Below are 26,985 nucleotides of genomic sequence, written 5' to 3' on the forward strand. Positions count from 1 at the left end.
CCCAGCGTTGTGTTTTCTCAAATTCACGAGGCTGACTCATCAGGGAGGGAACGTGGCGTATCTCGCTCAGATGCTAATGTGCACATAAGTCAGCTGAGGGTCTTGTGAAAATGCAGGTTCTGAGCCCCTGGGCCTTGGGTGAGACCTGAGATCCTGCATTTTTTCAGTAGCTCCCAGATCATGCCGATGGTGTTTGGTTGGGGGCTGTACTCAGAGTAGCCAGCCTCTAGTTTACCTCACGAGTTCTGTTGTGGAAACCTAAGGCTTAGACATTAAAAGCCTAAGAACGCATAACTAGATCATGGCAGAGCTGAGTTTGAACAGGTCTCAATGCCAAACGATGGTTTGGAGGGCACCCCCCTATTACCCATCAGCCCCCACCAAGGTAGACCCATAAAAATGCACATGTATTCGCTCTGCAACTCAGGAGAACAGCCGGAGCCCCCTTTTCAGTTCCGTTGCTGTCCTTCCCTTCTGTATGGAATTCTGGAGTCGAGCCTTTGTGTTTTCTGGCTTTCAGTTGATGCCTTTTTAGTGTAGCTCAAGTATAGCGGTTCAAAGCCTGAGAGACAAGTAATGGAAGAAGACCATTACGGTTCCTCCACGGTGGGGATCGGAAGCACAAACGTCCGTGGCCGGGCAAGTAATGTGAAGGAATAAGCAGACCCGGGTGGGTGCCAACACACGGAGAGCGTGTGTCCAGACCCAGAAGGCAGCCCTGCCCAGCTCCCGGAAGGGCAAGGAAGGAGGCAGGACTGGGCTGCCATGCAGAATCAGCAAAGGCCTCAACCAACCCCATGGAGACCTTTGAAGCCAGGATCACCATGGCGGTGTAGGTTGGTTTCCAGGCCAAACCAGGAGAGATTCTAATTAATTCAGAAAGGCCGATTCAGCCTAAACTCCTCTACAGCTTAGTTGAGTTTGGATCTCGCTAAACAACGCTGTGTGCATCTTCTTTCGATGATTAATTCCTCTGAGAACAGGTAGGATCCTCTAGGGAATTAGGGGTGGTGTGATGGTGGAGGATCTCCCTGTAGTTGTAAAAGATCAGATGATTTTGTGTCTCTGGTGTTTCCGCTCTTTATTCACTTCCAGCACCAACATCTGGATAAACGAGGCCCCCGAGGCAGCAATATCTGCTTAAATGTTTTTATAAAATGACGGGTGCTTAGGTGGCTCAGTCAACTGAGTGTCCAACTCTTGATGTCGGCTCTGGTTGTGGTCTCACTGGGATCGAGCCTGAGTTGGGCTACGTGCTGGGCGTGGGGGCTGCTTGGGATCCTCTTTCTCTGTCCCTCCCCCTCTTGCGCGTATGTGCGCGCGCTCTCTCTCTTTCAAAATAAATAAATATTTAAAAAATGTTTTTATAAAACGAACCAGATCTAGCAGAAGAGGTAAACAGGTAAATAGTATCATGAGTTTTTTTTTCTTTTTTTTTTTTTTTTTGCATATTACTTTAAACTGCCAAGGATGCCAGATAATTCAAACATTATCTTACAAGATATGTGTGTGTGTTTGTGTTTGTGTGTGTGTGTGTGTATTTAATTACCCCAAGAGTAATAATCCCTAGTAAGTGGCTTTAGGTTCTATAATCACAATTCAAAATATAGATTTGTCCTCTGTGCCTCCAAATATCAGAATCAGAGATTGAGTGAATTTATTTTCCATGTCTGTAATTTTGTATACAAGTTAAATTTTTAGAAGCCTAGTGTTATCAACCGAATGTGTCCTCCTCCTGTTACAGTCCGTGTGTTGAAATCCAGTCCCCAATTGAATGGAATTGGAAAGTTGAACCTTGTGGAAGTAACCAGGATTAGATGAGGTCATGAAGGTTCCACTCAGAGTCACGAGAGAGCGTGGTTCTACTCTTCTGTCCTCCCTGTGAGAGGACAGCAGGAAGCCTGCCATCTGGAAACCAGGGAGCAGGGCATCACCAGATCCTGGATCTGCGAGCACCTTCTCCTTGAACTTCCCACCTTCCAGAAATGAGAAACAGGTACTTGTTGTTTAAGCCACCCATTCTAGGGTTTTTCGTTACGGTGGCCTGAACTATAACCCCTAGTAACCCACCAAGAACATGGAATATTGACCGAACAGCATAATTTGTTAAGAAAATGTGGACACTTGGGGTTATCAATTTACCTGGGATCTAATTTCTTGAGAATCTCGTGAAGATATTGGAGGTTATCTGGTGTCATATCTGATTTAGAATTTGCGAACCTTATAATTTACTGATACTGCTGAAGAAGGGGAAAGAAATGAAATACCTGATTCCCGAAGAGCAAAATTAACTGTAGCGGTTGCGGGATAAGCCTGGATGTCAGAGGTAGAGACAGGTGACATGTGCCTGACACTGACTAGCTATGTGGCCTTCTCTCTGAATTATGACTCACTTCGCTCTTAAGCTCAGACTCTTCATCTCCAAAATATGGGAGATCGACTTGGGGATCTCATTCGTGTATTTCATTTTTAAAACTAGAATCCTGCAAACCATGTTTTATATTTACAAAGTGAACTCTAATGAGCTCTCATATATTATCAAAAAGACAGAGAGAGAGCTAGAGCTGAATAGAAATACTTTTTAAAGATTCTAGCAGGGGAAGGCTTATCATGGAAGCATCCGTGGTCTTCCTTTGTCCTATTTCCACACCCAGTGGTGGTTACTTCCACGTCATTAAGGGGGAGTGATATTTCTGCCTCTTCTATGATTGATCAGGTTTAGATGATGCAGGTTTTGTGTCTGTCACTGTACTTAAATCACTGCAGTCATATTATAGCTTCTTTCTTGGTTACTTATAAACATTTATGCCTTTGTTTCTCGTTTAATTTCCTACCGACAGTGTTCCGATTTTCTGCTTTGTGAGATGAGACTGTTCATCTCCCTCTCCTTTATTTGATCTTTCTTCCCCTTTCCATCGCCCGTCTTCTGTTATTTCTATTTAATCGTACTTTTACCCATGTATGCAAGTATACAGTTAGTCTAGTCTTTAACCATATTAAATTTGTGTGTGGTTCCAGAAGTTGACATGATGATTCCAACCCTAACACTAGCTTCTCTAGTTCTGCGCACACGTTCATTCAAGGTGTGTAGTGTGTAGTGTGTGTGTGTGTGTGTGTGTGTGTGTGTGTCGTGTTGTGGAAGGAAAAGCTAAGGCTTAAATGATTCTAATAGCTGAAAATCAACAACAGTGCTTGCGTAATTCCATCGTTATGTGGGGAGGCAGATCAGAGAGCAGCAGAGGTAAGCCTAAGGCATCAGCCTTGTGGCCTCCTACTCCCTTTTAAACGAGGCTTCCTTTTATTCTGCCCTGCTTGGCAGGCTGGGAATGGGGTGTGTGTGTGCGTGGCAGGGAGCTTGCGGAGGGGTCTATATAGGTCCGCTTGTTTTTAACTCTACATTTTGCGGGTGCGCTGTCGTTCCTGACATTTCTGATTTCTTCCTCTTTTTAGAGTTTTGGGAGGACGCCAGTCCTACACCACATCTGCGTATAACCTCCTTCACTCTACATCTTTTGGCATCGCTCTTCCGTCTTCCAAATTTCCAAAACCTCTTCCACTTGTCCCCTTGCGTTTCCTTTGATACTATGGGCTTCCTTCTCTTCCTCTTCCTTTTTAAAGTCATTTTAAAGTAGTAGAGGGAGAGGAAATGAGCATCTTGACTTGTAAGCTCCTGAAAGGGTCTTAAACATGAAGGGGGCATGAGAAGCCAGTCTTTGAATACCAGGCAGCAATTGAGAAATAAACCAGTCACCCGTAAGTGAAATTTCACACGTTAAGTAAGCGGGCTCAGGAACACATTTCGTTGAGGCGCTTCCTGCCCCGGGTTTCTTTACCTGTAGGGAGGATGCAGTGGGGACGAGGAAGGGAAGTGTGCAGGTGTGCACGAGTGCCATCTTGGCTGTCCCAGGCAGGGAGCTGGCACCACACCTGTGTGTTCGTGCAGTTTCTAGCAGCATATGGAGGACAAGGGAATCAGGGTGTAAGGAGCCCAGTAGGACACAAATGGTGGCCGGTGAGACTACGTGACCTCTATCCAGATACACTTGCCCAAAGATACTCTTCAGAATCTAATTTCTTGCTCCAGTCTAGGTAACAGTGATAATCCCAGCCAACATTTACTGAGCACCTTCTGCGTGTGGCACTAAATACTTTTTGACGAGTCCCCCAAAACAGTCCTGTGAGGTAGTTACTATTGTCCTCGTTCCCTTTTTACAGGCACAAAGAAGGTAAGTTAATTGCTCAACAGCCTGCAGCTAATAAGTGATAGAGGCAGAGCATGAACGCAACAATCTGGTTCCAGAGTTCTTCTAAGATGGTGTGTGTGTGTGTGTGTGTGTGTGCACGCGCGCGTGCTGCATATGCTACAGGATCTCAAAATGCTTCTGGCCAATGGTGTGCTAGTGAACAGTTTCTCCAGAGGGAAAAACAAGTCCTAATTAGTAGTGTTTGCTGACAGGTGTGGTATGCCTGCTCCCACCATGGCTGATTGCAAGGTATTAATGATCGAACAGTTGGCCCCACTGGTAAAAGTAGGATCCAATATATTGCTTTAGCCTCACTAGAACTGAATTGAGGGAGCTTCGATTGTCTGATATTACTTTTATTCTGAACTCATCTTTGGTTTAATTTTCATTTGGCCTTAATGACAATAGCAGAACAAAATAGGAAGGCAAATGATTTTGGTTTTACTTAGGAGTGGAGAGTATTTTGACACTGATGGTGGTGAAGGGTTTTACCTAAGTTAGAAAAAAATAGAGATAGATTGCTAGCAATTGGAAGGGACTCTGTTTTTCTACATCCACGCTTAGATCTGATTTTCTCAAAAATATTATGTCACCATCCACATTATAGGAACCACATTTTAATTAAAGAAAATAAATGAGCAGCCACATCTAATGCAGCATAGAAAGGTCCCAAGTTCACATCATTTGACCCATTTTTTCGTGCACGGTCCGTGCATTAGAACTATAAATAACTTCCTGTCCCTTTAACTCAGAAGCAAATAAGTTTGATCGTGGCAGCTTTAAGTTCCATTCTATCCATTTACTTTAAAAAAATCTTTTTTAACATTAATTTTTGAGAGACAGAGCATGAGTGGGGGAGGGGCAGAGAGAGGGAGACATAGAATCCAAAGCAGGCTCCAGGCTCTGAGCTGTCAGCACAGAACCCAACGCAGGGCTCAAACTCATGGACCTGAGCTGAAGTCGGATGTGTAACTGACTGAGCCACCCAGGTGTCCCCCATTATATTCATTTTTTATTTTGATTATTTTATTCTTCAAATGGGTGTGCACTCCATTGGCACATTGCTGGCTGAGCCTGGGTTGGGTAGGAAAACATCATATGGCACATATGAACCAGAAGCAATTATATTTTTTTGTAGACCTCGTTATCTCATTTTAACTTCTTAAGACAGGGGTTGGAATTATACTGAGTAATCATAAACAGCATAATATTCAAGAAAACAAGTAAAAATTTTAAATATGTCTTTTTGGAAGCTTTTTCAAAGGTCTAGGATTCTTTTTTAAAAATCCCAGTAAAATGACATAAATAGGTCTTAATTTATCTTCATAATTAGCATCCAATTAAGATATATATTTATATGTCACCAGTTTTTATTCAAATGAATTTAATGAAACTGTTAAGATACTAAATGACCATAGCTCCAAATTCAATCACCAAGCATCAGATGTAATGACACTTTAAAAAGGAGTTCAACAAGGAAAAATGATGGGCTTGAAAAGTATATTATACTCCGTATAATATCTCAATTAAAATACATTATGCCTATTTGCCTTCTGAAACCAAAAGTAATCACTTGAGTAAATGCTGGTGTTGGAAATAGACATGTTTTTTTGTTTGTGTGTATATAGTGTACATGTATATTTCTAGCAACTTTAGGGCAGTATCCTAGAAAAGTACTTCAAGATCTATAACAATTTTAACAGGGAAGGACTCTTGAAGTATCATTTATCCATTATTTGGTATGTGTTATTTAGTTGTACGCCTTGTTATAATTTGAATTATATTAGTTACCATCCCTTTGATTGTTTTCTTTAAAAAAATGATAATATCTAGGGTTGTAGACGAGATTCCTGAGTAAAATTTGATTATTTCATTTAAAGAAATGATAATATCTAGGGTTTCAGATGGGATTCCTGAATAGAATAAGGAATCTTTTTGAAATTTTATCACAATCACCTTAACATTTTTTGTGTGAACAGCTTCAGACGGTTGTCTTTGGCCTTTGTAAAACAATTCTTTAGAGTCTGCATTTGTGAAACCACATTCCTTGTCCTTATCTTCAACTTAACTGCAGGTCTATAATCATTTACCTCAAATAGACAACAGACAGGGAATAATAACAAAATAAGGGATTTCCTACTAATAACTGTTGACAGTGCCAAGAATTGTGAAGAGTTGGAGATCTCATCCTACTTGACGGATAACAAGGTAGCCTGCTAATTTCATGGAAGCTGGCAGAAGACAAGAGATACTGGGTCAGAGACAAAGGACTTGCTTGCTTATTCAACACAGCAAACAGCATGATCTTCCTATTCAGGTCCCTCCTAGGTCCAGTGAGGGTACAGAGCAGTGGGCTCAGGTGGGCACAGCACACAGTAAGGCTGCATCACAACCGAGGAAACTCAAGCTCAGGAAACCCACATTTTTATAATGAGGTTGCAAGCAAATCTGCCTAACATTTGCCTTAAAAAAAAAAAAAAAAGAGATTCTTTTTATTATGCTGGACAGCAAGCAAACTGCCCCTTGCCCGGGAAAGGGATACTATCTCAATCAAGGTTTTGCTTTAGAAACGTTGAAAAGAATAGTCCAGAACAGAAGCCAGTGCTATGCCTGCCTGAGAGGGTCGTAGTCAGTGCATGTAAAATATCAAAACTCAGAATACTCGTATTATCTTCCTTAATCAGCTTTTGGTAGAATAAAACGACACCACACATAAAATTGTTCAGTATTGTTCAATGCTGAATCAATGCAGGCTATTATTTATTTATTTTTTAATGTTTATTGTTTTTAAAAAAAAATTTTCGTAACATTATTATTATTTTTATTTATTTTTTTTTTTTTGAGAGACAGAGACGGAACACAAGCAGGGGAGGGGCAGAGAGAGAGAGGCAGACATAGAATCCGAAGCAGGCTCCAGGCTCTGAGCTGTCAGCACAGAGCCCGACGCGGGGCTCGAACTCACAGACCTCGAGATCGTGACCTGGCTGAAGTCGGACGCTTAACCGACTGCGCCACCCAGGCGCCCCTGCCTTTAACTTTTTGATTAATTTCTAACCAATAATCTTTCTAGGTATTTTTTGTCTGTTTTTTTTTTAACTCCTTTTGTCTTTTAAACAGTTCATTTGTAGTAAGTTTAATAACCTCCATAAAACTTTTCAACTACTTAGGCATATTTTACATATCAGTCAGAAGAAGGTAGTTTGTTCTGGGTCACAGTAACAAAGGCTTATTTCTGTTTGTCTGTCTTTCTATATCTATCTATCTATCTATCTATCTATCTATCTATCTATCTATTTATATTTATGAGTGCCAGGTGGGAGGGACAGAGAGAGAATCTGAAGCAGATCCCACATGGGCTCAATCTACAGGTGAGATCATGACCTGAGCTGAAATCTAGTTGGATGCGTAACCAACTGAGCTACCCAGGTGCCCCTGCTGCCCCATTATTTAAAAAAAAAAAAAAAATTATTCCAGGGATTAATCAAAGTAAATAAATGAAGATGCAATTACCAACATCTGTATTACCTAGTTGTGGCTAAGGTTTTCCTCTTTACCTGTTGTGCTAAAAAATACCAAACAGCTGAGTCTTGTTCATCTAGGGTAACAATCAAGAAACTTTGACACTGTTGACACCACAATGCTTTGTTTTTCTGATGGCTGTTTTTAAACTGAGCTAAGATAATACCCCAATTAAAGCCCAGGAAACTCCTTTGTTATGTTAGAAACCTTACCGGAAAGGAAAGCTGAAAGACAAGAGCGGAAGAGGCAGGAACAGAATGAGGTGGTGGGAAGGGTGTGTGTAACTCTTTGTATCCACACAGTATAGAAAACCTGACTAACGAAATCCAAGTGGCAGCGTTAATGTTCTCAGAAACACTTAAAGGTGACTAATCGTGTGTGTGCTAGGACAATTTATTTTCTCCGAAGTAGTAATAGACAGTAATAGGCAAGGAATAGAACATTTTCTGTGGGGTCAAAGACAAAACAAAAACAAAAAGCCAACCTGGCAGAATGGAGAGGAAAGTGTTGCAGTCTGATCTTACCTTGACCCCAAGCACCTGATAGCCTCGCACCTACACAGAGGCACAGCCAGGATAGATGTGACGCAAACCCCCGACTACTGTTTGCCATAAAAAGTTAGGTCGTGATGAATGTTTCCAGGGTTGCCGTCCCACGCACTTTCTCGCTTTCACCAAGTTTTACCAGTTCTAAGTTCCATTTATGATTGGCTCACGATTCTCTCTTCAAACTGTGCTATTGCACTAGTTTCCCACGTGTCTTCCCTGCGAACCCCAGGGAACGCTGCTAACCAGAAGCTCATCATCAAAGAGGTGAGCTCCCTCTGTGCACATCACCAGGGACAACAAAGCATTTCTAGCTTTTCAAAAGAAAACACATCTGCAGCATTGAAATAATACGGTATTCAAATCTAGAACCTAAAAATAGTGTTTCCAAAGCTAATTCCATTTCTGTCTTTCTACATGAGATATACAGGGAAATTATTTCCATCAGGAAGAAGAAAAGTGAGAGTAAATATATATTTTTTAAATATTTATCTCTGAGACAAAGAGAGAGAGAATGGTGCCAGGTGCAGAGAGAGAGGGAGACAGAGGATCCGAGGCGGGCTCTGTGCAGAGCCTGACATGGGGCTTGAACTCACAAACCATGAGATCATGATCTGAGCCCAAGTCAGAAGCTCAACCAACTGAGCCACCCAGGTGCCCCGAAAAAATACTTTTTAAAAACATAAGTGGGTTGTTTTTATCAGCTAAACTCCTAATTTGCTGGGGAATGATAGGTCATAAAGACTTCCCATTTTTCTGCTGGTAGCACCTGGGTGCCTAAAGTGTGAACAGATAGCCACCACACAAAACGGGGGCCCCACCTTAACATAAACATTCTGCAAGTTTGAATCTGGTATCCTTTCCCTGTTCCAAGGCTCAATGTCAGGTTTACACAAATCCACATACCTCATGAGAACCGTCAAAAGTTAAGATTTTCTCTTCTGGTCTGTGAGTGTAAAGCTGTAGGATTATTTCTCTCTTAGTTTACAAGTTCCCATTAGTCGCTGCTAATTCCAGATTTCCGACTTTGATTTGTAAAGACTCTGATTTGATGGGCTAGTGTCCCATGAAAAGGAGGTATTTGCAGAATGACCTCCAAAGGCCAAAGCCGCCATAAGACCGAAGAAAAAGGCTGCCAAGTCCAGCTTGACAAGAAATGGTTTATTGAGGAGACTTAGGGACAGACGCGTATCTTGGGAAGCTGCAAGATAAGCAGAGGTTCACAACCTCACCTCCTGTAAAACTGCTTTTTACAGCCCTAGTGGCTGGGGGAATCACCCAGAAGGAAATGTTTAAGCATCGTGGTCCCATCTCCAGAGCAGATCAAGGATGTTTTGCCCCAAGGATGTACTTTAAGGTGTGACTATACCAAAAAAAATGTGTGCGTGTGTGTGTGTTTGTGTGTGTTGGGGGGGGGGGGCTGGGGCTGTGTTCCAGAAGTCTTCGGGTCACACACAGGTCCTCAAGGCAGATTGGTTCAAGATGCCGTTAGTCAGGTTCTCACAGCTCGAGCTGAGGTGTTTGTGAAGAGGTTCTCCAGGCAATTATACAGGCCAGGTCTGAGAACAAGTGACCTGAAAGCATTCTGAAAACTATAGGTTTCTAGCCCTAAGTAAGTTATAAAGAACACTGCATATTACGATGAGTGCAGAAAAAGATCAGAGCAGATATACTACGCTTTGAGAAGAATATTGTACATACAGGTTTAAGAATGACTCCCGATGTAAAAGATGATTTTGAAGGAAAAGATGATGCTAGAAAGGCACGTGTGCACCTCTCGTTGCCAGATAGTTGACTGAATGCTGACGAAAACAATACCAAGCTAGACGCCATTGTAGTGCCTATTTCTTTTGTTGTTGTTTATTTTTGAGAGAGAGAGAGAGAGAGAGAGACCAAGCAGGGGAGGGGTAGGAAGAGAGGGAGACACTGAATCCAAAGCAGGCTCCAGGCTCTGAGCTGTCAGCAGAGAGCCCGACGTGGGGTTCGAACTCACGAACTGTGAGATGATGACCTGAGTCACAGTCAGATGCTCATCTGAGATCCCCAGCCGCTCCATTGCCTGTTTCTAAGTGCCATCACCAACCTCTACACATGAGATTCGTAACACCATAGTATCAATCAAGTGCCAGAAAACATTTTCAGAACAAATTATCATACTAGATATCAGTAGCTAAAAGATCAGAGATTTTTCTGGAGAAAAAACTTCTCACGCCAAGAACTCCATCAGAGGGGGGAAAGGAAAAGAAAAAGAAAAAAAATTAACACAATTGCTCATCAGAAGACTGCCCAACATTTTCGAATACATGCAAAAATCAACTTTATTATTAACAGCATTGTTTCCTCTTCCAGTCAGTAGGGAGCATTATGTAAAACTGATAATCAGTGATAAGAGACCCATCACTGTAAGGTAATGAAAGTGAATCCGGACTAATCATGCTGTGATTCATTGTTAGGTTGTTCTTAGAGTCTAAAAACTTGGGTATGCTAATTACTGTAAGTGTCCAAACACCCATTAGTCCTTTTGGCCTCAATATGTCACTATGGAAATTAATCCCCAAAGTTGCAATGTCTTGAAACACTAGCAGAGATCCAAGTATCACTTAAAATTTAAACATACAGAAAATACACACACACACACACACATTCATGTTCAGGGCATATACAAAGCTTAGATAAAAAGATCATCAAAAACGTTTCCGATGTAGAAACCGCAAGTGCTAATTCAGCGCACGTTTATTTTTGTGCTTCTCTTACACACAGAAGGTAGGATACACGAGGCACGTGAGAGGAGGACGGTGCGTGACCTCTTCAGCCTTTGTTTCTTCTTTAAACAGAGATGTTGACAGACGAGAAGGATTAGATGCAGTCTACTTTTTCTTCACTCGGCTGATTTTTTAGAGAATTATAAACCATGAAACTAAACTGAGTAAATGTTGCAAGTTTACCGCAAGCGGCACCTGGGGCCAAGAAGAGAGAAAGTTATCCGGGTAAACAGAACGCACGTGAGTACGGTCAATACACGCATAGCTTCCTCGCCTTGCTGCTGGCGATGGCGAACCCAACGCGAACAGAGCCACGCAGAAGCATGCTTTGTGCACGGACTAGCTGGCGGTCCGTGAGAGAAAGCCATCTCTTTGAACCTCAGAATACAGGCTGATCTGGGACTCTAGGCACGCACGCGGTCATTGCTACCACTACTTTGTTTTCATATCCTTTTCTTGGCAAAAAATAATTTTTTTCGGCAAGGGCTTCACATTTTATTTCCCTAGCCACCAGGACGTGACCATGATCCATTCCTAATCCTCCCCTCCCCTTTCTCCCTGTTCTTTCCTACTTTTCTACTCCCACGCAAAGCCAGACGAGCTCTTTGTTAAGACACTCTGTGTCTAATCCAGTTAGCCTCACTGACGCGGTTCCCTGCTGCCCTACCAGCCACACACCCCTATGGCAATAGGGGGCTTCTTCCCCGTCACCCCCCCCCCCCCTTCCGCAAACACCTTGCAGGGGCCTCTTCTAATGCCAATAATTTAAGGAACGAGTCAATTTTAAATTCATCTCCCATTATATAATTGTCATTTTTACATCTTGTTAAATCCAACTCTGAGCCTTCTACGGTTTCTTTCTTAACACCGAATCAATCAAACCGACTTACTTTAAATGTAAAGCCTTCTCCCCCGCCCGCCCATAACGTCTATTGACTTTGGTATCTCAGTACTTAAAAAAGAATAAGGAATTCCTCAAACAAGTTTTTCAAATACAGAACTGTGGGAAGGAAAAGATCAAAGAACAATAATAAGCAGTCTAACCTAATAAGTTATATTGATCAGTAAGCTGTATCTCTTCCCCATCTGAAAATGCACTAATGAGAAGCAGCAGTGGTTGATCTTGAAACACTTTGAAACGGTGATAGGCTCATATAGAAAGTAAATGAAGCAAAGGACATGCCTCAAATGCCGTGCAAAAATAATTCTGCCAACTTCTTTGGTTTACTAATTAGTAATACATTTTGTACCTTGGAGCCCCAAGAAGGTCTAAATGACTGAGACATTAATATAATGAATGGAAAATAAGCAGGGAAGATAATTTGTCCCTATCGACCTCGAATTAATAAAAGCATCTGACTAGAGTCGGCCCATCTCAGCATGTACTGGAGCTGAAGCTAAACCTGATGTAGGACCAATGTCAAAGATAAGAATTAAGAGCCAAAGAGTAGGTCATAACCACTAGCAGTCAACCAAAGGGGGGGGGTTTAGGTATATTTAAGGACTCTGGGGGTCTTGACGGATCAACAATTAACATTTACCTGGTGCCTGCCCGATACGGTCCCTGTTTCCATTGTATTGCAGCAAAAATCCACCAGAGTATTTTTTAGCGTATGTTTGCAACAACATTTACAAGTTCACACAAATACGAATTCCACATAAAACTTACCATAACTTCCGGTCACGTTGGCACATATCACAGCCCCAAAGAAGTTTGGAAAATACTTCTGAATTCTTGAAATCACTTTCCGGCAAGCTACGGTCGGATCTTCTCCTCCTCTCATATACTCTACAGCCTGGTAGCTGGTTTAAACAGAGGCGAAACTTAAGCATCACAGAACAAAGTCCAAGGGTGTTAGCGTGAAGTTAAGACACCTAAAACCATCCGAGCTGTCACATGTGTGATGAAATACATAAAGAGAAGTTGGTAGCACCTGTGAAAGCATCAACACGAAAGGAAGTAAACCTTGACCCCATGTCTGTCTTTTCAGCTAATCTGTCCCTCAATTTCAGATGAGGACTATTATCTTTGGCTCTGGCTGAGTAACTGCTACCCAGTAACAACAGCCAGAAGTGATAAAAAAAAAAAGAGGTTCTATTTAAACAGGAAATGGGGCTACAATCAGTGGGGGAAATACTGGGCATGTGCAAAGCATCTAGTCGTAATGATCATCTTTCAGTAATTAATTGCACACCGTGACTGACTTCCCCGCTTTTATCGCCAATTATCACCCTTCCTTTACTCAGTGGCCTTGCATAAATTATTTAAATGCATCATAAGTGTTCTCATCTGTGAAGTAAAGCAAGAAATATTCTATTTCAAAGGACAATGATTACTTAATTTAAATTATCATCAAAAATGATAGGTGGAGAGTGTGGAGGTAGGATTTCTAAGGAGGGCTGGTACCCACAAAATCAGACTGCGTGGCACAAACCATTACTTTCTGTCTTGACAGACAACATCTCCCCTAAGGATCTCCAAGGGTCAGAGATGTGAGGACTCACACCTTGGTAGAAAGCGCATCAGGATGTCCCCATCCCCAGTGGCCGCGGCTGCTCCTGCGGTATCATCGGCATAGGCACCAGCTCCAGGTATCGGTGAATCTCCGACTCGACTGTGTGAGGGCACAGCACAGTGATTTAGGACAGGAGACCGAGCGTGCATGCACACACTGTTTTATGAGAGGTTTCCACAATAGGGGATGTTTCTAATTCGCCACTCAGGATCGTTTTAAGTAAATTCTTCATCAGAACACACAGATCAAAGATTTTCATTAGTTTTTCAGCTAAGGTTTCCATAAACCTAATTATGTAAGAATTGGATACCAGTTGGTTATATATGAGGATGGCACAGATTTACAGTGACTGTTCAATTATTACTATCCTTTATCATCAGATTTCTGGATTATCTCAATAGGTTCAAAGTGGTTTTCCTCGTCTATAATCTACTCCTGCTTTCTATCTGACGTGCCAAAATTTTACCAAGGTTTTTCCTTGTAATAAACCTTCAGTGTTTTTCTGCTATTTTAAAACAAAATCCAGAAATCTTTAAAGTGACTCAGGACTCTCTGAAATCGGGCTCGGGTCCTCCTCCCAGGTACCCGACATTCATGCTATTTCTCTCCCCTCCAGGGGGAGCCCTGAACTCCAGCGTGTACTACTCAAGCTCCCTTCCCCTCCTGAGGCTCAGGCTCAGCCCCCAGGATCTCTCTGCTGGTCTCCCCAACTGCCTGCCCTGCTTACTCAGGCACCACTTCCATCCCTGAGCTCCTAGCACTAACTGTGACGCCCACTCCTGTGGCACTTAGCACGTACTAATTTATTTTCATTCACATTTACTTATCTCAGCTGTGAGGGTAGGGTTGTGCTTTATGTTTTGCATCTCCCGTTAGCACCTTGCACATATTGGTTTACACTCAATACATATTTGCGAGATCTGTTCTTTTCGAAACACTAACCCATGTATTTTGAATTTTATACCATTTGTAGATGTACCAGCAGCAGTACGCCCCATCTTATGGACTACAACCATGCCTAGAAGTTAAAAAAAAAAAAATCATTGTATCAACTCTGAGGTTTACCTCAAGTATAAAGAAATAATTGAGCTGTTGGTAATATAAATATCCTCATTCATTAATTTCAGGTAGAAGAAAATAGGAAGCTCAGGAATACTGAAACTTATACTGGCTGTGTCATTTGTACTGTTTCAGAACCCAGTGTCAGCATCATTTGGCAGACTTTCCATATCCTTACTCTTCAAGTTACTCAGTTACCTTTCAAAGGTAATTCCAAAAAAAAAATCACTGATATAGAATAAGGGAAATTTTCAACATTATAGCTCAGATATGGCAAACAACATAAAATTATTAAAGAACTAACTACACATCAAATAGGGGCACCTGACTGGCTCAGTCAGAAGAACATGTGACTCTTGATCCAAAGGTCCTGATTTCGAGCCCCATGTTGGGTAAAGAGATTACTTAAGTAAATGAATAAATAAAAACTACAAAAAACCCAACTAAATATCAAATAAAGATTTAAAAATCTACAAGTGGATAATCACTAGATGTTAGGAGCCCTGTATAAAGTAATTTACCAAAATGTAAATAGATGTGATGAAAAGAATGTGTGTGCATGCTTATTTAGCAGTTAAAACAGTTAAAATCACCATCTGGCACTGTAAATAGGGATAAAGAAGTTAAGAACTACAGGAAGGCAATTAAAAATGGCCAAACTTTGGGGCACCTTAGGGGCTCAGTCAGTTAAGCCTCCAACTCTTGATTTCAGCTCAGGTCATGAGCCCAGGGTCATGGGATTGAGACCTGCATTGGGCTCTGAGCTGAGTGTGGGGCCTGCTTAAAATTCTTTATCTCTATCCCTCTGCCTCCTCCCCGGCTCACATGGTCTCTCTCTCTAAAGTAAAACTAAAGAAAAAAAAAAAAGGCTGAACTTTAACCCTAAAAGTTATATAAAAGGCAAATTACCAATTGTATCATGACTGTAATTATCTCCTGTTTCTTTATAGGTAGGACCATCTTGCTTTAAGATACTAGGTGGTTTGTAAGGTCCACAGTATTTTGAAGGATCTGGCACAACATTCTGCAAACAAGATTTAAGTTTTATTTTTTAGGAAAGTTCATTTTAGAAATTGGCAAGCAGTTCCATACAATGACTAAACATGAGCAAGAAACCAAAAGGGTGTCTGGTAACAGAAAGCTATGAATTAAAAACCAAAGATTAGCTGAGTCTTATGTGAACAGATAGATATAATTCTATTGAATACCTAGTCTTATCTCAGAATTACATAATGTAGAATAATAGACATCTATGTCTGGAAACGATCCCTGATTTTTCTCCTTCTATGGCTAAAGTTCTCAGCACAGTGGCAGATACAAATGAAGATTTTTTTTTTTGTTAGATCTTAATCCTCAAAGGAATCAGGTACACAGCCCTACCTTTAAATTTCAGAATTTGTTCCCTGGCCAGTGAAGAATTCTGAGATTTAAAGGGAAATCTATTTTAAAAAACTTCTTTATTTCTGGGGCTCCTGGCAGCTCAGACGGTTAAGCATCTGACTCTTGATTCCAGCTTAGGTCACGATCTCCTGGTCGTGAGATCAAGCCCTGCATCCAGCTCCATGCTGATAGTGTGGAGCTTGCTTAGGATTCTCTCTCTCTTTCTCTCTCTCAAATAAATAAATTAACTTTAAATTAAAAAAAAAACCAAAACCCTTCTTTATTTCAAAGCTAGGTTTGTGTGAACATATTCTAAGTTGTACTTGTTGATTCCTCTGTGGATCACAAAGACACAAGAAAATAATCCAAATCCATTAATTTAGGTTGTATATGTGGATTAGTATTTGATCAAGAAACCTACTACCTATGTCTTACTCATTAGCACACTTAGTGCCTCCCCTGACCTGGTTTTATCCATTTGCCACTTTTAGATGCTAACTAAGCCCAGAGACTCCTTAGTTACTCAAACGTAATTAGGATTTGGAGGAAGAAACAGATGAGACCAAGGCAGGCCACAGAAGGGTTCTGGATGGCAAAGAAAACCTGATTTATGCTCAAAGTCCCAGTGGTTTAAGGATAAATTATCCCAGCAGTAACACACTAGACACCAAATAGTATAGATGCAGTCAAATAAGGGTAAGATAAGGGGTATACTCCACAGAGACAAAATGTAAGACATATTCTAGATGAATGATTTCCAAACTTTGATTTTTTTTTAGACTTGGAACCTTCTGTCACAAGGAAATACAAGCAGAGCAGGTCTGACTGAGGACGCCCCCTCTTCCTGCGGCACATCCGTCAGTTTGAAAGCTACTGCGAGGAACCAGGAGTTTTCCACCAGAGATGTGCATGAGAAGCAGCTAAGGAACGTTCATGAACATCCATGCCCAGAGAGTCACCTTCAGTCATTGTTTCTAAAGTGCAGCCAGGGTGATAACCAGCACCTTAGGCAACAGAGGACAGACAGGATGTCACTGAGTATTTTCTAATGATCTGCTTGTAAGAATTATGTCTACATACCCTCCAGTAATTTGGCTGGCAATTCCCAGCAAGCCAATCTGAATGAAGGGCTCTGGAAGTATTGGTAGATAAATCCTCACTGATAAAGCCCATACTCTCAGCAAACTTGGTGGCTGGAGATTAGGAAGAGAAGGAAAATGTACATTAGTTAAGCACGGTTTTCTAAAGAAAACACATGTACATGGAGTGTTCTCGGTTAGCGGTCTCTTAAGTGGGGTATACCATCCTGGGTCGCGCAAAGACTTTCAGAGCAATATTTAGATGGGAACGGTGTTAAGGCAGTTTCAACTGATGTTCTTGACACCCTGGGGTGCGTATGGTGACAGTTCTCTGTTCCACCCCCTTCACAATCCCTCTTCCTGTACATCACAAAAGGGAAAGCACCCCGCTCACCGACACAGAATCTTACTGTTCTAACTAGGGCGCCATACCCAGTGTTGAGACCCCACACAAGGGGCCAACTGGATTCTATGCATGAGTAACAAACAGACCTTTTTGTTTGTCAGGCAGTTTTTAATTCTGGATTTCGGCACAATTGAAAGGCACCTACTGGAGTTATTAGCTAATACAACATTAAAAACCGTATTTTGGGGGGCACCTGGGTGGTTCAGTCAGTTAAGCATCCGACTTTGGCTCAGGTCATGATCTCACAGTCCATGAGTTCGAGCCCCATGTCCAGCTCTGTGCTGACAGCTCAGGGCTGGAGCCTGCTTTGGATTCTGTGTCTCCCTCTCTCTCTGCCCCTCCCTCCCCCCCTCAAAAATAAACACTAAAAAAATATATTAAAAAAGTATTTTGGGGGTGCCTGGGTGGCTCAGTTGGTTAAGCATCTGACTCTTGATTTCAGCTCAAGTCATGATCTCACAGTGCATGAGTTTGAGCCCCACATGGGGCTCTGTGCTGACAGCGTGGAACCTTCTTTGGATTCTGTCTCCCTTTCTCTCTACCCCTCCCCTACTTGCTCTCTATATCTCATCAAAATAAAAAAAATAAACTTAAAAAAATGTTTAAAAAAATTTTTTAAAGTATATTTGATTATAGATCATGGTATGATTTTTGGCATATAACGTGGAAGACGTTCAAGCAAGGGACAAAAATAGGCTGGTGCTCATCTTTTGATGTTAAGAATGCTCTGCGCTCTGTGCAACTAGTTCAGGAGGAGAAATGATGTTGACTCATATTTCCATCCAGCAATTATCTCCCCATAGATAATGAACTCATTTTTAAAACCCTATTTTACAGATGAAAAAAGCGTGAATTTAGAAGTAACTTATCTGATGGTAAATAGATGTTAAGCAAAACAGCTAGAATTTGACCTTGCGTTGGCTTTTATCTACTATTTTATATTTTCACAGTGAGGAATATAGACAAAGGACTAGATAAAGTTCCAGTGTAGCTAAAATATACCTGACTCTCCCACTAAAAGCGTGTGTGCTGTATGTTCCAGAACTTTCCGTGCCACACCAATAGCGTTTTTAATTCGTCTGAGACCTCCCACTGCTCCTACGTTCATTGTAGTGCTGCAAGAAAAGAAGCACAGTAAGATTTATTAAGGTACTTTCTCAGGTTCACAGATAAAAACTACATTGATTTACTCCAAGCAATAGCTTTGTAGGATAAACTCCACTGTCTTAACGTAAAGATGATACCACATCCATGAAGTGCATACAAATTCCCATGATCAGATAAATTAAGGAACAAATAGCAAATCAACCTACAGCGTACTCCAACAGCACCACAATTCAAAGTTCCTCGTAGCTTTTTTGTTGTTGTTACTTTTGAGATAGTGGAAGCGGGGGAGGGGCAGAGAGCGAGGGGGACAGAGGATCCAAAGGGGGATCTGCACTGACAGCCCCAAGCCCCATGTGGGGCTTGACCTCACAAACTGCGAGATTATGACCTGAGCCAAAGTGAGACACTCAACTGACTGAGCCGCTCAGGTGCGCCCCCCACCCCTGATTTTTAAACACGGCTTCTAAAGAGTTTTAAGGCTTCAGGTCATGCAAACCACACCGTACATAGAAGTCAGTTAAGTTATTGTTTACCACGTCAGAGACGTGTTTCTGTAGTGTGGGATTCTATGTGTTCTAAGGAGACTACTGCATCCATGTGAAATTTCTATTATTCTAATGACTTTCTCTTAACTTGTGTTTGGAAAGGCTGGGTACCATAAGCTAGGGGTTCTGACCTGATGAAACTTACATATTCGTCCGTCTTGCTCTCAATAAAAGCAAGTAGATCCGTAGAAGACTGATCAGTGTGACTCAACATGGGGTGAAGATTTCTTACCCGTCCATGATCATGGCATCCAGTGTGGTCTCTCCAAGTTCATCAGGACTCCCTCCAAAGCCCACGGTACCGTCACACTGTTCCCTCTCACACACAGCACAGCCCTGCTCAACTGCATCCAAGGGAGAGCCTCCAGATGCTAACGTCCTCCACGCTGTTAATCAAATCCCAGGAGTGCTGGTTTATATATTGATTTTTTTTTCCAATGCCAAATGCAACAAACCAGAAATGTTTTGAGCACTCATCTAAAAAAATATTTTCATGTTTACCCTTAAACAGAATTTTACTTTATTAAATGAGTGATACAAATTGTATAATGCAACTATTTACTGTGAAGAATTTAAACACTATTGATGTAAAGTGAGGGTTTTTTGTTTTTTACCTACTAATATTTCTATGCTGTGTAAGAAATGTCTTCTCTCCTTCAATTTTATAATTGAAGCCACTAAAAGGCAGTTAAATTGAAAGTTCATTAAACCACGGGCTTATAAATTTCTTCTGTATCATTAGATTATTAAAAATATACACAACGAGGACTTTTATTAAGGTAACATCAATCATGGCAAGTCTCAATAACCACTTCCTAACAGCAAATAATTACAATGTGGGCTTCACAGCGTTTAATCCATTTAATCTGCACAATAGCTTTTCAGGTAAGTACTGTACAATTAGTCTCCTCATTTTAAGTCGGAGCAAACAGACCCAGACAGGTTAAGGAACTTGTTCAAGGTCACACAACTGGAACAGGATTCAAAAGCCATTTGGGCACTGCTTTGTTCTCTGGAGCCCGGAACCTTGGCAAGGGGTGGGGGAGATCTTTGGTGGTCAATGTCTTACTAATAAAAACAGAACTCTTTGAAGGGAAGGCGCTACTATGGGTCATTTTTAAGTATTAACCCCTGGACCTACAGAATTGAAAGTGTCTTTCAAGAAGTTCCCCCTTTCACTACACAGAACCTTTATATGTCCCCTGCGCTGGCCACTGCACTTTTTCTCTCATCATGGCTTCAAGGCCGGGAATTTCTTTCTCGCAGCCTGTTTCCGCCTTTTCTGAATCAGATGCACTGCCTCTAACACCCAAACTTATGTCCGCCAAGCTCTGGAGCCACTTCTGCCCCAGTGAGTTGTACCAGCAGCCTCAGACGGGGGGAGGGGGGGAAGGAGTCGGAAATTACTCTTGGGGTAGTAGGTCTTGGAATGAATGAGGCAAACATATGCAATCCAATGAATAAATGACAAGTTCATGGCATGGACAGGATTGAATGAAAGCACAGTAGATAGGCACCTCACGCAGACTGGGCATTAAGAGCAATAAATCGCGAAAGAGGTGATAGCTTAGTGGTTCTCCATCTTAGCTGCAAATCAAAATCACTTAGAAAGCTTTAAAGGAAACAAAACAAATGTCTTGTTGCCAGCAGTTAAATCAAAATCTCAGGAGGCAGGGCTCAGGCACGGGAAGTTCCACAGATGATTTTAATGGCCAACCAGGATTGAAACTCTACGGCAGGTGGCAAACACAGAACGTCAGCACAGAACAACAAAGTAAATGTAAAAAGGGTCTGTATGGGAAATTAATAGCCGTTTGCAAAGCTGCACTTGAGCTCATGGTATTGGGGAGATCCGAGGGGCTAGAAAGGTGAAGTAGAACAGTAGACAAGAGACAGCCCCCCCTCCCCGTGACAGCAGTATGGATGTCAGGCAAGACCGCGTAGGCGCCCGTGGAGGAGTCCCAGCAGAAAGGCCCTAACTGCTGCGGGTCAGGCAGCAGCAGGGTGGAAAGCATGGGGGCGCGGGGCTGAACAGAGGCGGAATGCGAAGTGAGGACGTAAAAAGCGGCCGCGGCAGGGAGGACTCCGTAAGGGTCCAGTGCAAGAGGCGCAGCGGTGAGGCTCCGGTCCCCGCCCAGGGGTCAGCCCGCCGGCCGCAGCCCCCGTCCCCGGCCGCCGCCGCGCACCTGCTTCGGTCGCGTTCCTAAAGGGCCAAGTGTTGAGGACCAGGGGCAGAGGGCTGGAGCTGCGCGCGAGGCCTGGAACGAGCAGGAGCGGCACTAAAAGCAGAGGAAGGCTCCACTTCCGCGCCATGGCCGCGCGCCCGGCGGAGAGAGGCCGGGGCAGCCGCCGAGCCCGCGGGGCCGCGCTCGCGGAACTCGTGATCGGCCGCGCCCCGCCTCCCGCCGCCGGGCTCCGCGGCTCCCTCGGGGGCGCGGTCAGGGCTCCCTCTGGTCTCGCGAGATTGGCCGCCGCGGGACCGCCGAAGCCGCCGAAGCCGCGGCACCCCCGGAGGTTCCTGGCCTGGGGGCGCTGTGGCTCGGTGCTCGGGGACCCTTCAGGTGCTCCGGGGTTTGTGTTTTCTTCGAGTTGACCGAATGATTGCCGTCCCCGTTGGTAAAGGCAGACTGAGTCCTGTGTTGAGAAATCAGTATGAAATTTACGCAGCCCGCGGTTGCGTGACCCTGGGAACATTTTCATTGGCTTTAACCTTATTATTTACATTAAAAGCTGAAGTCGACAAATTTCCAAATTCAAAATGTACTCCAGGATCCCTGGCCTCAGAGATCTGCGGAGGCTATGGCCTAGGGGTGAATCACGCTTGCTGAGAACCACAGCTCTTTGCAGGATGTGCTGTCGTGATAAGTCGCTGAGCCGGAAGAAGCGGAGACACGAGGGTTCACCGAAGTGCACCCTCCCCGGGGTTCAGGGCAAGAAGGGCTCCCGTTTCTAGTGTCTTCCACCTTGTGCCTGACACCTTTAAGTGCTAAATGCATGTTTGAATAAAGGTGGAATGGAGACTTGCCATTGTTAAAAGAGAAACTGAAAATAGTAAAGATTTTGAAAACTATTTTTAAGTTTTCACGCTTTTTAAGTTTTCAAGCTATTTTACGCTATAAAATATATTGTTGAAAAGTTCATTGGTAAAGTTTTACTTACATCTTTTTAATAGGGGAGGCTTGGGGGATTGATAAAAGGGATAGGCGGCCTTTGAATTGTTTCTGGAGCCGCATTTCTTGTCAAGACTTAATTTGTAAGACAGGTACAGCTGTATTTAATTCCTCAAAGACTTGGGTTGCATCCCGAATGATGTCACTTGGCTGACCCACGCATTCAAATCTATTACGGCCACTTTGCATGTTTATATCAGGGAGAATATTTTCGGTTGAGATGGAAATCAAAGCATTCCTGTCTTCTAGCTTTAGAGCTGTGTGTCTTTGCAATGTTTCAGTAAATCCTTCTACAAGGGCTTCAGAATGTTTTTTCTTTCCCTTTGGGTACGTAGCTTCATTTTAGCTTAGGGGACAAGGCCTTAAAAAGTTGTTGTTTTTTTTTTCAGTTTATTTATTTTGTGAGAAAGAGAAGGCTTGCAGGCACTTGCAAGCATGAGCGGGGGAGGGGCTGAGAGAGAGGAAGGGGCTCAGCACAGAGCCCAAAGCAGGGTGCACACCCAGGAACCTAACCGTGAGATGGTGACCTGAGCCAAGACCCAGAGTCGGATGCTTTACCTACTGAGCCACCCAGGCGCCCCACCTAAAAAAGTTTTTATCAAACTCTATCAATTTCCAATTTGGCCACCTTCTGACTTTAAAAAGCATCCTTTTGAATATCTTGTCAGGCGTCAGGTGAGACAAATAGTAAATGCTCCCTGAAGGTATGGAACAACCCTTTGCATATAAGAGGCATCCTCAGAGAAGGTTTAAAAGTTCCCACCCTACCAAGAGCAGAGCCACTCTCAAAGATAACCGGAAGAAATAAAGACAATTTTCCTGAGGGCCGACAGCAGTCAGCACCACAGGCACAAATGGAGTGCAATCCGCATTTCTGTGTGGCCATATTTCTAGGCGCCCAATCCTGACAGGTGCCAAGCCAAGTTCTCCAGACACAAAATGAGACAAAGGAGAATGCAACAGCTGTCCCTGGGAGAGAAAGGATTGACAGCCAGAGGGCACCTAAAAGCAAATTCATGTGTCGCAATTCAAAGATCTAATTCTTCAAATGTTTTTTGCCTGCCAATCTGAATTTGGAAAGGAAGGGACAGAGTGGACTTTTACCTTCCTCTCTGAACCAGACACCCCAGACGGAGATCTGGGAGAGGTGACCCTGGTAAGAATTCTTGCCATTTGCCAGCTTCTGCCAGTTTTCCCAGGATCCTGTGTGTAGGCTGCAGAGGGAGTGGGGTGTCCTACAAGTCTCCTCCTGGTCCCCAGAAACTGTAGAGGAGGAAAAATAATTTTCCTTCCCGCCTTATGGTAGTGTTTCACCAAGACCCCTTTTATTCTAGGGCACTTCCTAAAATGGATAAGTTTATCTAAAGTGATTTAAAGTTCTCCATTGTCGCCACTGTAATTCAAGATTAGTTTTGGTAAGTTTAACCTGCTTGTTGAGACTTAAAATTTTACTCACCCTCACCTCACGCTGGACCTGGTCCAGCTTATGCCAGACCCAGGGCACTCCGGCCAGTTTAGGACCTGGCTCAGTTTCCGACTCAGACCCGGTCCGGTTTCACAGGAGCACCTGGCCCGGTTTCCGAGTCGGACCCGGCCCAGTTTCTAAGGAGCACCCATCCTGGTTTTTAAGCCAGAACCCATCCAGCTTCTAGGTCAGACCTGAGTGGGAAAAACAAACATGAAGTCTGAAAGTTCCTAATGCAAATGCTGCCAATCCCAGCAGGACCCAGCGAGCACCCCCAGATCCCAGCAGGACCCAGCGAGCACCCCCAGATCCCAGCAGGACCCAGCGAGCACCCCCAGAGGCAGCGGGAAAGCAGCGAGCTCCCGGGACTCACAGGTACCTTCACCTGGTTGCTTGTTGCTCCCTGGGTTCTCTCTTCCCGCCCCAGAACTGTTAAGACAGAAACAGGCCTACTGACAAATTCAAGAGTTCGTTTGAGCAAAATGGATTCAAATCGGGCAGCATCCAGTCTAGCAGATAGAAGGGAGCTCCACGGAGCTGCACAAAAAGAAAGACTTCTATAGGGAGAGCGAGACGGGAACAAGGAAGTTACAGTAGTCCAAACAGTGGGTTAATTCCTACAAGGTTACTACTTTCTTTTTGGGGGTTGGCCGGGGACCATCAAGCAGATTACCTGCTCATCATGAGATTCCTGATTGGTTTAAGGTTCTGTTTCTGGGAGAGCCGAAACTGTAAGTAAGTCTTGTCTTGGTGAATAGGCCTTAGCATAAGCAACTCCATTTTTAGATCCGTTGCCTTGTTTTTAGCAACATGCATGGCAGAGGTTGCTTATTTTTGATAGTGTGGTTGTCTGGGCCCTATGCGCCATCACGAACCCATAATCCCTTTGGGGCTCTGGAGTACCTGATTCTTGTGCCACAGGAAGCCCCGTGATCAAATACTTTTGACAAACGTTTTTACAAATTTCTCCAGACTTTTAAAATATTCACTTAGTGGGAGTTGTGAAGTTTCCAAATCTTCAAGGCTTCATTGCTGTGAAATAAAAGACACAATTTAAACAGCACAAAATAGCCTGGAAGAATTATTGCAAGGCACGGAAGTGCTGTTAATTAAAGGTAGGTGCAATTGAGGAGAACTGATGTAAACTTCTGTGGGATTTTGGGGGGTGGGTGGTTTTTTGTTTTGTTTTAATTTTTTTAATGTTTATTTTTGGGGGGGGTGCTGAGTGTGAGTGGGGGAGGGGCACAGAGAAAGAGGGAGACACAGAATCCGAAGCAGGCTCCAGGCTCCGCGCTGTCAGCACAGAGCCCCACCCGGGGCTGGAACTCACAAACCGTGAGATCATGACCTGAGCCCAAATCAGACACTTTACCAACTGAGCCACCCAGGTGCCCCTCTGCTATGTGGTTTTGGAGGAGGAATAAGTCATCTGTGCTGGTGTAATCAGGGTAAATGTGAAATTTAAAAGAGGGGATGAAACAGGATAAGAAAGCAAGGAAAACATATATCATGCATTTATTAATTTTCATTAGCACCCGAACTGAGCCTTAGTATTTTTGATACCTCAGGAGCCAGGACAAGACTTCAGCAAAAAATTATGTAATATAATATGTTATATAATAATACATAATATATATTATATTATATAATAATATATAATATATTATATAATGTTATATATGTAATATATATAATTATATATTACATATTACACATAATTATATATAATATAATATGTAATATATAATATATATTATATATGGTATATATAATATATATTATACATGGTATATATGATATATATGTAATATAATATAAAATTGTGTAATATAATACATGAGAAGTCGGCCCACTGCTGCCTGTCACTCCTCCTTTGTTCTTAGGGCATTTGTGTTTCTTCTAGCTGAAAGAGCCCGAACTTTGTTACCTCCACTAAGTCCGCCCTTTTTTCCATTTGAAAAAATTCTGCCACTTGAAATCAATTCCTGTCAGAGAAATGCAACACAGCTAAATTATACTATAATGGGAATGTCTGAGAAAAGATTTCAGTAGGTCAGTTTCCCCAAGGATTTTTATATTTAAAATAATTAATATGCCACCCCAAAGAAATCAGACTTATTTGGTGGCTTCTTAGCATCTATTAAAATACCCATTGGGTCCACCATCCAGTTAGCCTAAACTTAATGTCCTATCTGCAGCTCTATCATAAAGGTGGTAACATGCTCTGGCTATTTGCATTCCTAATGTATTAATTTTTCTTTGACTAACATTTGAGAATAGTTTGAGTTTTAGTCTTGGAAGGCCCCTCATGTTACTTGTAGGTTTTCATATAATTAGAGGCTTATGCTTTAGTTTGAGATGAATCTAAATGAAACGTCTGTTGATCAAGTAGGTAGTGGACCTTTAAAAAAAAATTGTGCCAGGACTTTCCCAGCATCCTGTCCAATTTTTCATTCTCTTAAATCATTTATTATGCATAACAGCAGAGATAGGTAGCATTACTGAGGAAAGAATTAGTTATAGATTATTTTTATTACAATGTGGACTGCATTACATAATTTTCTTTGGTAAGATTTTCTTTTGGTAAGATGTTTATGTTCCTAAATAGAACTTATTTCCTTATTCAGTAAGATAGAATAGAATCTCAGGGAGATTCTCAAGACGTGGATTTAATTTTTTTTTTTTTTTTAATGTTTGTTTATTTTTGAGAGAGAGAGAGGAGACAGAGCGTGAGCAGGGGAGGGGCAGAGAGAGAGGGAGACACAGAATCCGAAGCAGGCTCCAGGCTCTGAGCTGTCAGCACAGAGCCTGAGGTGGGGCTCGAACTCACGAATCCACGAACTGTGAGATCATGACCTGAGCCGAAGTTGGACGCTTAACCAACTGAGCCACCCAGGCACCCCACAAAACATGGATTTTAAAACCTAGGACAACAACCTGTTGGCCATGATTTACCCATCTAATCTTCCCGGGGCACCCATTTTTCTTTATCTGAAACACGGAGAACGTGAGTGTTCTTAAAGTTTTGTGAGTGAAGGTAGAGTGCTATGCAGACCAAATACAATTTCTTTTGTTTAACTGGCATTTAGCCAGCAGCCATCAAATGATGTCAGGGAGGGGGTGGTCCAGAAATGTACAAAGCAGCAAAAAGAAATCAATTTGAGATTCAGAAATTTCTACAGGAATTA

At 42.6% G+C, this 26,985-nt stretch overlaps 1 protein-coding gene across 1 annotated transcript; it reads right to left on the bottom strand.

Annotated features, from left to right (window-relative positions):
• Positions 1 to 11,001: 11,001 nt before the first annotated feature.
• On the bottom strand, positions 11,002 to 21,531 carry AGA (aspartylglucosaminidase). Its single transcript, XM_042934225.1, has 9 exons — positions 21,349 to 21,531; positions 19,395 to 19,548; positions 18,513 to 18,625; positions 17,106 to 17,218; positions 15,555 to 15,669; positions 14,529 to 14,604; positions 13,578 to 13,685; positions 12,740 to 12,873; positions 11,002 to 11,265 (listed from the first exon to the last, which is right to left on the bottom strand). The coding sequence occupies exons 1-9, from the start codon at positions 21,473 to 21,475 to the stop codon at positions 11,165 to 11,167; spliced, it is 1,041 nt and encodes a 346-aa protein (XP_042790159.1). The 5' UTR covers positions 21,476 to 21,531; the 3' UTR covers positions 11,002 to 11,164.
• Positions 21,532 to 26,985: the final 5,454 nt, after the last annotated feature.

Source organism: Panthera leo, chromosome B1 (assembly GCF_018350215.1).
Source record: "Panthera leo isolate Ple1 chromosome B1, P.leo_Ple1_pat1.1, whole genome shotgun sequence".
Taxonomy (NCBI): domain Eukaryota; kingdom Metazoa; phylum Chordata; class Mammalia; order Carnivora; family Felidae; genus Panthera; species Panthera leo.